Source organism: Condylura cristata, unplaced genomic scaffold, assembly GCF_000260355.1.
Source record: "Condylura cristata isolate star-nosed mole 26May11 unplaced genomic scaffold, ConCri1.0 scaffold00049, whole genome shotgun sequence".
Classification (NCBI taxonomy): domain Eukaryota; kingdom Metazoa; phylum Chordata; class Mammalia; order Eulipotyphla; family Talpidae; genus Condylura; species Condylura cristata.
In genome coordinates this window covers 514,033-529,461 of record NW_004567150.1, presented here as the reverse complement: position 1 = coordinate 529,461, position 15,429 = coordinate 514,033, and the positions used below count along the sequence as shown (strand labels likewise).

The 15,429-nt window shown below is 42.0% G+C and overlaps 1 protein-coding gene across 2 annotated transcripts in view; it reads left to right on the top strand.

The window, feature by feature from the left end:
* The window catches only part of WDR33 (WD repeat domain 33), a 104,582-nt gene extending 91,223 nt beyond the window's left edge, over positions 1-13,359 (top strand). The window contains exons 17-22 of one of the 2 annotated variants that reach the window (XM_004694882.2): positions 1,444-1,552; positions 4,664-5,102; positions 9,234-9,397; positions 9,508-9,600; positions 11,024-11,236; positions 12,724-13,359. In XM_004694882.2, coding sequence (XP_004694939.1) covers positions 1,444-1,552; positions 4,664-5,102; positions 9,234-9,397; positions 9,508-9,600; positions 11,024-11,236; positions 12,724-12,953 — 1,248 coding nt within the window. In that variant the 3' untranslated portion in view covers positions 12,954-13,359. The remainder of the gene's footprint in view (positions 1-1,443; positions 1,553-4,663; positions 5,103-9,233; positions 9,398-9,507; positions 9,601-11,023; positions 11,237-12,723) is intronic. The other variant, XM_012734186.1, reaches the window with a different exon arrangement.
* The last annotated feature ends 2,070 nt before the right edge of the window (positions 13,360-15,429 follow it).

Sequence of the window (15,429 nt, the reverse complement as noted above, 5' to 3'; positions counted from 1 at the left end):
GCTTTAACCCGTGCCACCAGGGAGGGCCCAGAAATGTTGTATATTTTATTATTTGTGTTTTTATAGATTTATATCTAACTTTATGGTAGTGAAGTAACACTTCATTTTGGAGCGTAAAAACAATGAGCTGTTAGCACATAGGACTGAAATGTAAACATGTTAGATTCAAGAGGACAGGTCTGTGTTTCTGGGACAGTTCTGTAGGAATTTTTGTTGTATCATGTAGGAAAAGATTTTATACATGGGAAACATAAATTTAAAGGTAGAAATACTAGTAGATAAGGATGAAGGTTTAGTATATTTTAGGGCATTTCAAGTGTTAAAGGTTTCCAAATGAAAATCTTTGCTTATATTTCTTACATGCTGAAATCTGACTTTTTTCTTTTACTTGAATAGACCAATTTTTTAAAATCTGCTTGATTGGCTTAATGAAGTATCACTACTTTTAGGTATTATAGTAGCCATGTAATATATTGGTAAGTGTGGTCCTTGGGTAGAAGGGACAGGCAACAAAGGAATGTAGATATTGCTGACCTTGAGTTGGTGATGGTCATTTACACCTACAGTGTTAACATCTGCTATCAGGTTGCTTTTACTATAGCTAGTTTAGAATGTGAAAGTCGTTTTGCTATTGATGTTTTTCATATTGTAGTAGATAGAGTCACTAAATCTAATATATATTTGTCAAGCAACTTGATCTACAGTCACTGGGTAGTAGGGGGAATCAGAATTTAGATAGACCAGATAAAAACATAAAATACTAGGCTATGGACAGGCTGGAGTTGAGCACCAGTCTGCCAGAGCAAGGAGATTAAGAGGACTGGACAGACAGGTTTGTGTCAGACAGTTGCTGCAAAAACCTCCTGCAAATTCCCACCTGACTGCTAGGAAGAGCAGTAAGGTACTGAGGACAGGGGAAATTAGAAAGTAGATATAAAAGGGAATTGAAGAGGAAAGCTAGTGGGGTCATTTTACTTATCAGGAGCCCCTAATGCTCCCACTCCCTTCTTTTCAGACCCAACCCTAACCTCTTAGAAGGATTGATTAATTCCTGTGACTAGAAGGCCTGTGGATGTCAGAACAGAGCTGACCTATCCTGGCATGTTTCAGGTCTTTAGTTTTACCAGAAGTTCCTCCTCTGTGCAGAGTGTTATCACTGTGTTATTACTGTTGCTTTTCCATTGAGGCATACCAGGAAAGATGTAGTTTTAACTAAACTCTAGCGGTAGGCTTAATGGTTAAGTGTTTTCTCTAATTACAGTGAGAAATGTATCTTCTCCCACCATAAGGACAGTCTTGCTATGATGTCACTCTAGTTATCTATTTACCGCAACAGGCTTTGGGGCAATCTAGTGTTATTATCTTCTCACATGATAATAAATTTGCTATTCATGAAGCACAAACCTATGATTTCACACCCTTGCTTTAAAAACATCTTTTCAGGAAGGACAGAACGCAGGCCCCCCACCCTTGATACCAGGCCTAGGGCAGCAGGGAGCACAAGGTCGCATCCCCCCTCTTAACCCTGGACAAGGACCTGGCCCTAACAAAGGTAAATATCTGCTCAGCTAAATAAGAGGTTGTATTTTTCCACCTTTGTATAAATCTTAAAATAAATAGTTTTATTGGTAAATAATTGATAAAATGAACACTAGGGAAAATAAAGAGCGCAGTCATTTCAGGTAATTGCTTTTTCTCATGTTGTTTTCATAGACTTGTTTTAGCTAGCCAAAATGGCTACCCAGAAGGTCATAGTGAAACTGCTGGGGCTACCCCCACTGGCAGGGCTGGTGCCTGCATCAGCTTTGGCTGCCTGTTGGACAAAGGCATGGTTCTTGCGCTCACTGCTAAAGGCAACGCGTGCTTTTAGCATCCCAGAAGGCCGAACTATTTCAGTTAAAATTTTTTGAACGTACAGAGAATTCAGAGATTTTAAGTAGTTCTACATTGTGTCATCGGTTGGATTGTTTAGCAGATTTCATTGTTTTGCATCATTTAAAAGAAGAAAGCAGTGCCTCGGGTTGTTGGAAGCACAGAGGTGGGAATTGTTAATATTTAGAGCGGAGGGTATTTGGAAGGTAAGAGTTAATCTCAGTGGTTGAAAGAGAGCCAGAATCCCTTGTTGATTTGAGACTGAAGTGTTAAACTCTCACATACCCATATGCAGACTTGAAGGAGAAATAAAATGGGTGGGTGGGCTGGTGGATGGGAAGTTAGAGAATAGGACTTTGCTTGGTGGTATGAGATGGTTGGAGTTGTTACAGTCAGAACACTATTTCATAGGAGATTACAACTCATAGAATGTCACTCTTTTTTCATTTTTAATTAGCTAAGCCTATAGCATCCTGTGGTACATGTTAGGTTTCTTACCCCATTTTAGCAATTTAAGAAAAGCACTTGTCAGCCCTGGGACAGTGGGAATTTAAGGTTGGTTTTGAGTCAGCATGAATTATTAGAGGTAGGAAATACAGAGAAAAAGGAAATACAGGACTGTTTATTTTAGTTTCCATTGTATAGAAGTCATAACCAAGAGGAAAAAGAGCATGAAGTCATCAAGAGTCAGCCTTTGAAATTGGGGATCTTAAGAAGAGATTTTTATCTGCAAAATATAGCCATCAACAAACTGAGAGCCTGCCTCTCTTCCTCTCCCTACCCTGTGTCTGTCTCTGCCTGCCCCTCTTCTTCTTGCTCTGCCCTTTTTCTCTTTACCTTCCTCCCACCCCCACCTCCTTTCTCTCTCTCTGTCTCCCTCCTCTCTTTCTCCTCCCAGGGACCAAAGGGAGAAGGGAGAGCCGAGAAAGTGGCCCTGCCATCCCCTTCTGGATTAACCAGCACCGCCGCCCCACCACCGGTGGTCACATCCCTTCTAATTTGTAGTGGTGGGTTTCTTGGAGCAGGGTACTTTTAAACAGATAGAAGTAATGGGAGGATTAATATTCATAGGTAAGTCCAAGTGGAATATGCTCAGCTTCCCGAGGTCGAAGATCTGCTGTTTCTAAGATCACAGCAAGTTCCAGCAACACAGTTGGAGAAACCATTAGCTGGTGGAACACCCAGAAAAGGGAGAGGGTGTGTCTGTCAGGAGAAAACAGACCCAGGGTGTTTGCAAGCTGAACAGAGAGGTTTGGAAGGTGCTCGTCTCAAGAGTGGGGAGGACTAAATATACTGAAAGAAAGAAGAGGAAACGGAGGGACAGAAAGAGTTTGAGAGAGAGTGCTTTATTTTTATATGAAGATTTCCAAGATTTTATAGATATTGAATGGTGAGGAACAATTAACTTGACCAAGAGAGGTGAAGAAAAATGAAAGTGGGAATAACAATGGAAGGATCAGATTTGTGGCTGCTGTGTCACAGTGTGCCCTGTTGCCAGGGAAATGCAGTAAAATGTAGGAGTTAGGCAAGTGGAAGCATTTCTTTTTAAAACTTAGTTAAGGAAGTGTGTCCTTATGCTACCATCTTTTTAAAAGTGTTTGAGTTAAATTGTATATTGACAGAAAATAGGTGTTCGTTTACAGTAGCTGTCATAGCTTACTAGCCAGTAAAACAAATTCCTTCAAAATTAAGAGGTGAGCTTAATTGACCATCATGCATTTAATTGGCTTCTTTCCATCTTTATTCATATTTTGAATATTACCTACATCAGATATTATGAAAAACAACCAAAAACTTGTACTGCTTTCCCAAACACTGACTCCATAGTGGTGGTAGCATTATAGATGAGAGTGCTATTGTTCATAGGAAGGGGCAAAAAAAAAGTGTTCCTGGAAAACCTGAAAATGAGTACAGTGGTCAGTACTGTTATGAGAGAAACCCTTATACCCTGAACTTTACAGAGGGTTTTGTTAAGGATCCAAATGTATAAGGTAATGGTTAGCTTGAATGACCTAATAGTTAAAGGAGCAGCATCTGAGATGATGATCAATGCAGCTCTACACTCTGGGTGGGTCTTGCAGGCTTTCTGAGTATAGAGGCAAGTTCCTATTGCCTGACTTGCAACATGAATGTCCTCTTTCCCTCCCTGGGTTGGTAGGGTAGGTAAGCAGAGTAAAGTCTCTAGAAGGATGGGCAGGGAAGGGGAAGCTCAATTCTAATGTTTTCTGAATCAAACCTCAGAGTAGCTGCATCTACCAGGATGTAGTGTTCTATCTCTCCACCCCCCCCATTTTATTTATTTATTTCTCATAGTTTTATTTTTTAATTATTTATTTACTTACTTTTTACATCATGCTGCCTTTTTTCATTTGTAACTCCCATGGGCTTCCCACCACCAATTCATCCGTGTGCCATCACCACAGTCCAGTGCACTCTGCCCACCCCATTTCTGATTCCATTCTCCCTTCCACCCCCATAACGTGTCTCTGGTTTATAGTTGTTCATTGTTTTCATTTTTACTCTACTACATTTGTTTGTCTCTCTCTTTTTTTTCCGGTGAGTATCATTTTATAGTAGTAATCTACCCTAGATCAAGTTGTTCAACTATGGTGTGATTAAGTTGAAATCCAGTATCTGATGCTTCAGGGGATTTGTTGTTTAAGTATGTTTGAGCGCCAAGGAGGAGAGACATTCTAAATAGAGGAATGCATTCTGAATCTTTAAGATGCTCCCAACCAGAGCTGTATGGGCAGGTTTCCTGGAAGGTAAAAGTCAGCTTTGTTTCCTCTAGGTGATGCCCGAGGCCCTCCAAACCATCACATGGGCCCGATGTCAGAGAGGCGACATGAGCAGAGTGGTGGCCCCGACCATGGTCCTGAGAGGGGGCCTTTCCGGGGTGCCCAGGACTGCAGGGGACCCCCTGATCGACGTGGCCCTCACCCTGACTTCCCTGATGACTTCAGCAGACCAGATGACTTCCACCCTGACAAACGCTTTGGCCACCGATTACGTGAATTTGAGGGGAGAGGAGGACCTTTACCACAAGAAGAGAAGTGGAGGCGTGGGGGTCCTGGGCCTCCTTTTCCTCCTGATCACAGGGAATTCAGTGAGGGGGATGCCCGGGGGGCAGCCAGGGGCCCTCCTGGAGCATGGGAGAGCCGAAGACCTGGAGATGAACGATTCCCCCGGGACCCTGAGGACCCACGCTTTCGGGGGCGCAGAGAAGAAAGGTGGGCCAGATATTTTTTTTTTTTTTTTTTGCTCCATTTCACCTTTCCTGATGTTTTCTGCCTGTTCTCTCCACAGAAGTCTTTCATCTAAAGTGCTAATAGAGTCAATATACTATGAAATTTCTTCATGTTCTTTTTGACTGGAATAAGAAATATGAGATATATAGTCTCAGTGTAAAGGAATTATTAGGAGATTTTTGCATAATTGCCTAAAGACCCAATCAAATCAAATCAAACTAAAAATAACCTTGCTGTTAAAATAAAATTAGGCTGAGGTCAGTGTTGAGTACTGACTTGTTTGGTGTAAAATGATGAAATGTGGGGAAAATAGGAATTGGGGAAATCTTTGTTTATTAACTACTGTTCTCAGCACCCAGAACAGTCGTGGTGACACACTGTAGGTACTCAGTCACCATTCAGTAAGTGAACCTATTGAATGGAGACAGCTGTTGGAGAAAATTCAGTGCATTAGGAGGTGTACTAGTCAGCTCAGGCTATCAGCTCAGGCTACCTTAACTAAGCATCAGAGCCTGGATGGCTTAAACAACAGAAACACATTTTCTTCAGTTTTGGAAGCTGGAAGGCCCACAACAGGATCCAACCATAGAACCTCATCTAACCCCAATTATTTTTCAGTAGTCTATCTTCAGAGATCTACACATTGGGAGTTAGGGCTTCAACACAAGGGCTTTATGGGTACATGCACATAAACATGTAGTCCGTCATCGGAGCTATTTTCTGATTAGGGCAAATTAGTCTTTCTCTTTGTTACTGAAAAAATTAAATGGTAGATGCCTAGTCAAAAGGAGTTCTATAGTCTCTGGAGATTCTGCCTTGTGCCCTGCTTATCTCTTGTCGACCACCCCAACCTCCCTTACCTTTAATAGCTGCAGTGGTGGAATGGAAAAGGGAATACTTCTAGCTTTACAATAAAGCAAACAGTAGTAAGTGTAGGAGTGATAGAATATCAGCTCTTACAAAGCAGTCAGTGTTCAGACAAGGATAGCTAGTGAATGCTAGTGGCTGGAGGAGAGATTATGGTGAACAGGCTATCCGCGGGTACCAAATGTCACCCCACAAAGTACTTAACTGCAAAGGAGAAAAAGTACTTTTGCAATTTAGTCCCTATCCACTTTACATCATTAACAATGAAACAAAATGGCATCACTAATAGCTAAGCATGAGGAAAATTTCAATTCATGTAAAATCAGATGTGGAGCTTTTTAGAAAACATGTTGATTGATCCTTCCAAAAACAGAGAAGGTTAAGACCAATAAAATACAGAAGGGGAATGGTTGTTTCCATATCCTGGCTATTGTAAATAGTGCTCTTACAAACATGGGAGTGCATGTTTCCTTTTGAATTAGTGTTTTTGTGTCCTTTCAGTAGATTCCTAGGAGTGGAATCATTGGATCATATGGTGGATCCATTTTTAGTCTTTTGAGGAACCCCCATACTTCTTTCCAGGGGGGCTGGCCAGTCTATATTCCCATCAGCAATGTAATAGGGTTCCTTTTTCTCCACACTTTTTTCTTCCAGCTCTTGTTGTTTGTGGATTTTTTGATATGGGCCATTCTCACAGGGGTGAGGTAGTATCTCATTGTGATTCACTGATTTGTATTTCCCTGATAGGTAACTTTGAACAGTTTTTTCATATGTTCGCCATCCTGCATGCCTTCTTTGGAGAAACGTCTGTTTACCTCTTCTACCCCTTTTAGTGTTTATTTTCTTACATTGTTGTTAATTTTTGTACAAAAATTAACAAATGTAGTCCTCGTAGTTCTCCCACCATCCTAGTACCTATGATCTATCACCACAGTCCCTTGTGCTCTTCCCACCCATTTTGACTCTTTTCCCTTCCTCTCTTCTGCTGTATGCCACAGATCTGTGGTCAGCTTGCAGTTTTTGTCTTTTTCCTGATCTGTTGTTTGGTTTCTATATATTCCACACATAGGTGAAACCATCCATCGTTTGTCTTTCCTTCTGACTTGTTTTGCTTAACAATGGCCCTTCCAGCTCCGTCTGTGTTGCTGCAGATGACATCAGTTTATTTTTTTAATCACTGAGTAGTAGCCCATTGTGTCCAGATAGACCACATCTTCTTGATTTCTACCCATGTTTTGATTGGGTTGTTTTATTTTTTAAGATTAATTTTTTTTTTTTAATTTAAGCATATAAGAACTGGGGTGCAGGTCAGAGGTGTGTGGGGTGAGGGGACAGAATAGGTGGAGCTACTGAAGTACACTGCTAAGGGGAGTAGTGGATGAGACAGGAGAGTCTGTGGTGCCATGTGGGTAGCTTCCTGGCTGGACTCAGGCCCTCACAGTGCTAGTGCTGAGACTTAACTTAGGTGGTTTTCTTTATGAATTGTATAAGACCTTTGTAGATCTTGGTAATCAAATCCTAATCAGATGTATGGTGTACATACATTTTCTCCCACTTAGTAGGGTATCTCTTTGTTTCGTTCACTCTTGCTATGCAAAAGTCAGTCATTAATGTTGGCAGCTGATGTTGAAATGGTTTAGAAAATAAATTTGTGTATAGCGAGATGTGGCAAAATCTTCTGGGTGAAGTAAGTATGGCATTTTGTAGTTGTATTCTTTGAACTTTACTGTCAGTTTGAATTTTTTTTTAAGATTTATTTATTTATATACACAAAAGAACTGGGGTATAGGCCAGATGTGTGGGGGTGAGAGGATTCACCAGAGACAGAGTGGGGAGCAATGGGTGGGTCGGGAGAGGTCTGCCATGACCAGGAGTGAACTCCCTGGTGGGGAATTGAACTTGTGACTTGCTGAAGTGGCTGCGCATAGCACCACCAGGGAGAGCCCAGTTTGAAATTTTTCAAAATAAAATATTGTGTAAAGATAACTGAGTGAAGGGCCCTCCCTGGTGGCACAACGGGTTGAAGCACAGCATTACAAAGCTAGCTGCAGCTGCTTCAGCACGAGTTTGATCCCGGCCAGGGAGGTTACCTACATGGTATGGCAGACCTCTCCTGACCTGCTCGCTGCTCCTCTTTGTAGTGGATCTGTCTGTTCTGCTTTCCACTCTCTCTGGTGAATCCTCTCACCATTCCTGCACCTGTGGCCTGTACCCCAGTTCTGTATGCAAAATAAATAAATCTTTAAAAAAAAAGATAAGTGAGTGGAGCTCAAAAAAAGGAGAAGGCAAAGAGGAAGCCATAGCAGATGGTGCACGTACCTGTGACCTTGCTCCCTTTGGCCCTTTCCCCAGTTTTCATGGCTTTTGGTCTATATTCATGTACCTTTCCTACTTGCAGACCTCTATTCTGTCTCCGCTAAGGTTCTGCTGCTGCACTAGTGCGTCCTCATAATGGCTCTGCTTCAGTAATACCCCTTGCCAACTTAGTTTCTTAGATCCACGATTCCTGAGAGTAAATTATCCAGCAGGCTGCCAGCTAGCCAGTGGCTGGACTTCCCACAAGCCAGGCGTCTACTTGTATACCTGTTGGCTTTGTAACAGGGCCATTGGTGAAATTCATGGCCACCCCTGCCTGGCTCTGAGTAAGGACTGTGAGCCAGCGCTGACTGGCAGAGGACATGGCTCTTAACTAAGTCATTAGCAATCATGCATTGGAACCTGCTTTTTTAATGATTATATAAGTAACATTCATTATGAAAATATAAATGGTAATGAAAAATACTTGGGAAGCAGTGATAAAGAGCCTGGGCTGGTACCAGGTCAAGACTGGCTGAGTTCAAATCCCAACACTCATTCATGTCTTAATTTGTTTGTGCTAGACGTTCTCGTGGTTAGGGTGGATTAATAAAAGTACTAGCTTCGTATGGTGGTTGTGAAAGTAAACGGAAATACAACAGTACATGTAAAGCTCTTGGTATGATATAAGCATTTAAAAATGCCTACTATTACTATTCCTAAAAGCCTAAAAGAAAATTAAAGTAAACCTATATTCTGGAATGCTTCCTGCCTGTAATGTTTGGTATATTTAAATATATAAGAAAAATACATAATTAAAAATATATAATTTTTTTCTTCCATTTGGCATTTTTATCCTGTTTCCTCATATAATTATGCTTCTTTGAACCATGAACTGAAGAGCTTCCAGGCATTTCCTTAGGTGACTCTTTTGCTGCTTTTTCATGACAGCTTTAGAAGAGGCGCCCCCCCAAGACATGAGGGTCGCGTTCCCCCGAGAGGAAGGGATGGTTTTCCTGTCCCTGATGACTTTGGTCCAGAGGAGAATTTTGATCCTTCTGATGAAGCTGCCCGAGGAAGGGATCTCAGAGGTCGAGGTCGGGGTACCCCCCGAGGTAAGCATGTCCAGAGGACACCAGGGCTGGGAAGGATGGGGGTGGAGAGGCATGTTATGGTCATTCCTGAAATAGTCTGTGAGAGTGGTGTTGTCTGTTCCATTTCATAGGTGGAAGGAAGGGCTTACTTCCCACTCCTGATGAGTTTCCTAGATTTGAAGGAGGACGAAAACCAGACTCCTGGGATGGAAATAGAGAGCCAGGTAAGGAAGGGACACTGCTTGTGGCTTATGGTTAGCTCTAGACCAAAAGGACACTTTGTGATCTGAGGACTACTGGAGGCCTGAGACATTCCCAATGCAGTCTCCATGGGAGGCTGAATTGTTATATCTCTCAACAGCATTTTATCACAGTAGATTCAATGCAGAAACTCTGGGAGAATACAGCTTTCTTCTTTTGAGTCAGATATTAATGGGGTTTTTAATATGTATAAAAACAGGGGCCTCCCTGGTGGTGCAAGGGATTAATTCTCAGCACTGTCAAGCTATCTCCAGCCACTGCAACATGAATTCAATCCCTGGCCAGGGAGCTACCCACATGGTGCAACAGACCTCTCCCCTCAGCAGTGTATTTCAGTCAATCTGGCTGTTCTGCTCCCCACTCTTCCTCTGGTGAATCCTTTCACCCACTGTACTTCTGGCCTATACTCCTGTTCTTGTATGCATAGGTTAAAAAAAAAAACTTAAAAAAAAATCTTTTCATCAATTATTTTTGAAAAGTATCATTTAATGGTTTAGTCTAAATTGCTAATATTATTAGATATAATTCTTATAATAAAATTTGGGATTTTGAGTAATTTTTTTTAAAGATTTATTTATTTATGCATATAGAACTGGGATACAGGCCAGAGGTGCAGGAGAAGTGAGAGGACTCACCAGAGACAGAGTGGGGAGCAGAACAGGCCTTACTGATGAAGTACACTGCTGAGAGGAGCAGCGGGCAGGTCAGGAGAGGTCTGCCGCACCATGTGGATCACCTCTCTGGTGGAGATCAAACTCAGGCTGAAGTGGCTTTGGCTTCTTAGTGTTGTACTTTAATCCGCTGCCCCACCAGAGAGGGCCCCAATTTTGAGTAATTTTTTTTTAAAGATTTATTTATTCATACAGAACTGGGGTACAGACCAGAGATGCGGAGGGTGAGAGGATTCACCAGAGACAGAGTGGGGTACAGAACAGGCAGATTGACGAAGTACACTGCTGAGGGGAGCAGCGGGCCGGTCAGGAGAGGTCTGTTGCGCCATGTGGATCTCCTCCAGGGCAGGCAGGGATCGAACTCATGTGGAAGTGACTTAAGCTTCTTAGTGCTGTGCTTTAACCCCCTGCGCCATCAGGGAGGGCCCAATTTTGAGTAATTTTTAAGAAAGACAGCTTGAGACTAAAACATCTGAGAGCCACCTTACCTATCTTGTTTTGGGAGAAAGGTATGATGATTCTAATCTTGACCTTTTTATAATGTGACTTCTGTCTCAGCCTGTAGTGGGATCAGGGAATGTTTCCTATATGAATGAATGTTGTTTTTCAAATTGCTTCTGATCCTGAGCAGTAGTTTCTGTCTACTTATGGGCACACTGTGATTTAATGAAATTCTTAAGCTCTTAGCTTTATGGTATACTGTTTCATATTTCAGGGCCAGGTCATGAACATTTCCGTGATGCTCCCCGCCCTGATCATCCCCCTCATGACGGTCATTCCCCAGCTAGCAGAGAACGGTCCTCTTCTCTCCAAGGCATGGACATGGCATCCCTGCCACCTCGCAAGCGCCCCTGGCATGACGGGCCAGGGACCTCAGAGCACAGAGAAATGGAAGTCCCAGGGGTTCCTTCGGAGGAACGAGGCAAAGGTAGGTGGAGTTAAGTGAATATAGTTCAGGTCTACACTGCAGCCAGTAGGGGTGCCTGCTCCGTGACTGCAAGCCCAGCCTCTACACAGGTCTCCTGCAGTTGCTTCCAGGATTCCTTACTTTTTTCAAGTTTTCCACTATGCTAACAGGGTGAATGCACTCTGCTCATCTTTTTTCCTGAGGAGCTCCTACTCTGATTGGCAAATGTGCTCCCCACTTATGGCCACTGTGCCTCCTCAGGATGGCCTCGGAGTGAATCATTCTCTTCCAGGAAAGATTCCTTGTGCTCACTTTGGGAAATGTAGTCTGAAGAGATTATTTCAAACCGCTTGCAGTAATTTCTACGACATGAAACTTGGGATCTTCAGAGGCAGCAGCACTGTTAGCCAGGAGCAGGGACCAGGCTGCTGGGAAGACTGTGTGCCCAGCTTATGCTCCACTCCTGTCAGTCTGCCTTGTGTTCACAGTCCTCCATGACGAAATTTGCTTTGTGACAGTTGGTTCTTCTCCAAAGAAGAAACTCTCAGAAGTTACCTCCTGTGTCAGAGCTCCTCACCCAGGCATTTCTTTTGTTGTTAGTTGGTGTGTTCATTATCTTGGATTTCCAGGGGCACTTAGGACACCTTTGTATTGTCCAGCTAAAGACAGGCTAGTGTGGAAACAGCATCCTAGTTGACAAGTTCTCAGCCTAAAGCACTTTCCCATGGGCTTATGCTGCACATTATTAGCAGAAAAACAAACCCTACCATTACTCCTGTGGCTAGCTTTCCTAACTTCTTCACCTTAAGTGAATTTAAATTCCATTAAAAAATTTAAGGCAAAATAAAGTTGGCAGTGTTGCAGTATGGTAGATGTGGCCAAATCTGTCATCTCATGAGAAAAAAATTAGAAGTCAGAATTTAGTAATACTAAAAAGTTAGTATTCCAAGTCTGGAGCATTTGAACTTAGGAGAAGTAATCTAAAGCCAGTGTTTTTACCTTTTATGATTTTGTTTTTCAAATTTTAACTCACTTTTAAAGATGACCAAAGTGCCATGTAATCATGGGATCATCATATTAAAGTTATCCTAGTTACTGTACCTGTAATTAGCATCAACAGTTTGTGTATCTTTGCTGCTTCCAAAGTTAAGTCAGTGGTTTTCAAACCTCTCCTCAGAGTACCACTAGTAGCATAGAGTGAAAAAATTTCCAGACTGTCAACATGGCCTAGTGTGGTCCTTAACGCCATGTTTCTCATCACCTTGGTCACTGCTTTGGGGATCTTGTCAAGTTGAAGCTGAGGGCAGAGCCATGAGCCAAGATGGAAATGAAGTGTAGTATCAGGAGGGTTTGCTGTTCTGAATGCCCTTCTGATAATGTCTGCAGATTGTTTTAAACAAAGTCCCACAAGTGTTCTGCTCTCATCATATAGTAAAAGTTTGTACCAGAAATTACTGATTTTAATAGTCACTATCAAAGCTTTAAGTGAAATCAATGTTTCATTTCAGGCCGAGGGGGCCCAGGACCTTCCCAGAGAGTGCCAAAATCCGGGCGATCCAGCTCCTTGGATGGAGATCACCATGATGGATATCACAGAGATGAACCTTTTGGGGGCCCTCCTGGCAGTGGTACTCCTTCGAGAGGGGGCCGGAGTGGCAGTAACTGGGGTAGAGGGAGTAGCATGAACTCTGGTCCACCCAGACGAGGAGCTTCGAGGGGTGGTGGAAGGGGTAGGTAGAAGTGGGGGCTGAGTAGCCCCAGGCCTCTCTGGACAGTATTTAAGAACTCCTTGTGGACTTACTAAGAGAAACAAAAGGAAGCCTGCACCGTGTAGCCCTGAGCTCTTTTCTGGGGCTGATGAACTCCAGAAGCCACTAAGAGGTTTTCAAGAAGAGACTGCTGCTGGCTGCCCAGAGTGGCTGGCCTTGTTTTGTCCTGTCTGCCCTCACTGCCCTCACTTCCACTGTTTTGTGAAGATGAAAGCTGGAATTTTTTTTTTTTTTAAAGTGTCACAAGACATGGAGCCCCTCTACAAATTTAAGTTCATGTCCCATTGGAAATTTGTTTCTATATGTACAGTTTGTCAGAGAAAAAAACATTAAGTTGTTTTTGTATGAATACAGAATGTGATTTACGCAAGAATTAACAGAAACTACTTGTGAAGTGCTTGCCTTAAGGAAACACTGTTCCATTGCATCTAGTCTGCTGAGGGGTGTATAATGATGGCTGATATTCATAATGGGAACCACTAAGTTGTCTAAATTTCATCTGCGAACTTTTTAAACAAATCTCACCTAGCCATTCTGTCATTTACTTAGTGAAAAGTACTTTTAAACTTTACCCTAGTTTGAAGTAGATCCAAAGCGTCAGACTTGCTCTGACAGAAGTTATATACTCTGAAGAAACTAAATTCCTGTCCATGTAGGGAACTCTCTTTGTGTATACCTGCCAGTAATCACATGTGTACACAATCAACTTCCTTTTTCCTGATGAGGAACTAGACAAAGATAGGCATGTGCGATCTTGATTACCTAAATCATTTCACAGGATGGCTAACTGGAAAAGGGACCAAAATGTCTTGAAACAGTTTTGCAAAATATATCTGTTTTTCCTTCCATACTAGCTAACTTAAAGCCAGAAATTCTTGTCCTAAGCTTCCTTTAGCTTTAAATAAATGTACCTGACCCAGTTTGGGCTGGCAGCCAGAAGTTCATGTGAGAATATCCCATGATAATAAAAGAAAACAGCTTTTATTATTCAAAGGACAGGCCTGAAATTGCCCTAGCATTCTCATTATATTACCAGCCTCAGTTTGACATTTGAGAAAAAAGTTAGTGGTGGTAGAAATCTCAGTAATTATGTAGAAAAAGAATAAGGACGTAGTTGGACAGTGTATTGAAAACTGTAATTACTAGTATAAAAAATGGTGAAAGCTAAGCTACATCTGTAGTGAGGAAATGTGTACCGCATACACAGCTTTTCATCATTATCAGGACCTAGAGACTATAAGCAAATAATTTTCACTTGTTTTGAAATGTATGTCCTACTTACTAGCACCTCACCATAAACACAGGATTAGGAGGCTCACAACTGTTTCAGGTTTGTGGATACTTTTTTATTTGTTCTCTCCTGGTTTAGCTTAAAAAGAGGGAAGATGTCATCAAATCCAGAGACCAATCCCATGGTGAGACCCAGCTCTTTTCCCCATCTTGACATTTTAGGCTGCAACTTTAAACACACAAAAATACATCTCTGTAATCAGATAATCAGGTCACATTTTTGAGAATGATTTAGGGAAAACGCAAATTTTCTCTATGTATTTATTAAGTGTGTAGTAGAGGCATTTTAAAACACTGTCAAAATACAAGATACTGTGCTTTGAATTTTATAAAAGCTGTATTTTCAAACTTTGAATTCTTAAGAAAATGTTGGGAAAATTAAGTTTTAAAAACACAACAACATCAACCAAAAACATGCTAATATTGTAAAATCTTCAGCCATGCAAATTGTAGAGGAATTTAGAACTAGAACACAGGTTTTATCAGGCGACTATAAAGAGTGACCAATGGCACTAAGATTGCCGGTTTAAAAAAAAAGATCACTCCCTGAAAAAGTGCATTTGCTCTTCCTGAATACCCACTAGGTTGTTCCCATGAGGTGTAGGTGACCCTGTTTACTAATGAGGGAACACGGTAGTGTTACTCTAGGGTAATGCCTACCTTCGGTGTGGATGTGGGTCATTCGTGTCACTTTGGGGTAAGATTTAGGACACAACAAGAACTAGGAAGGAATTCTGAGGCTGGCTGAACAGGAAGCAATATCCTACTGTTGCTGCCTGACACACCTACTTAGGTGACACTGGATCTAGCCCCAGAGAACAGCTGCTCTCATGTGCAAACCCACACAGGAAAGTGATTCTCAATCTTTCTTCACATCGTAGAAGCATCTGGAGAGATCTAAAAAATACTGATGCCGATGGTCCACCCTCGAGATCCTGACTGGACTGAAGGTGGGGTGTGACTCAAACTATATGTGATGTGAACTGAGAATCACTGGCATAGAATTTGAAAATTCTAAATACATTTTTACTTAGCTATTCACAAGACACGCAGATTTCCGGGCTCATCAAAATCGAGTCGGTATTTTCTGGCAATAAGTAAACATGCAGTGGTCAAAGCGCTGAATTCAGGAAGGAGGAAATTTGGCAACTGGTT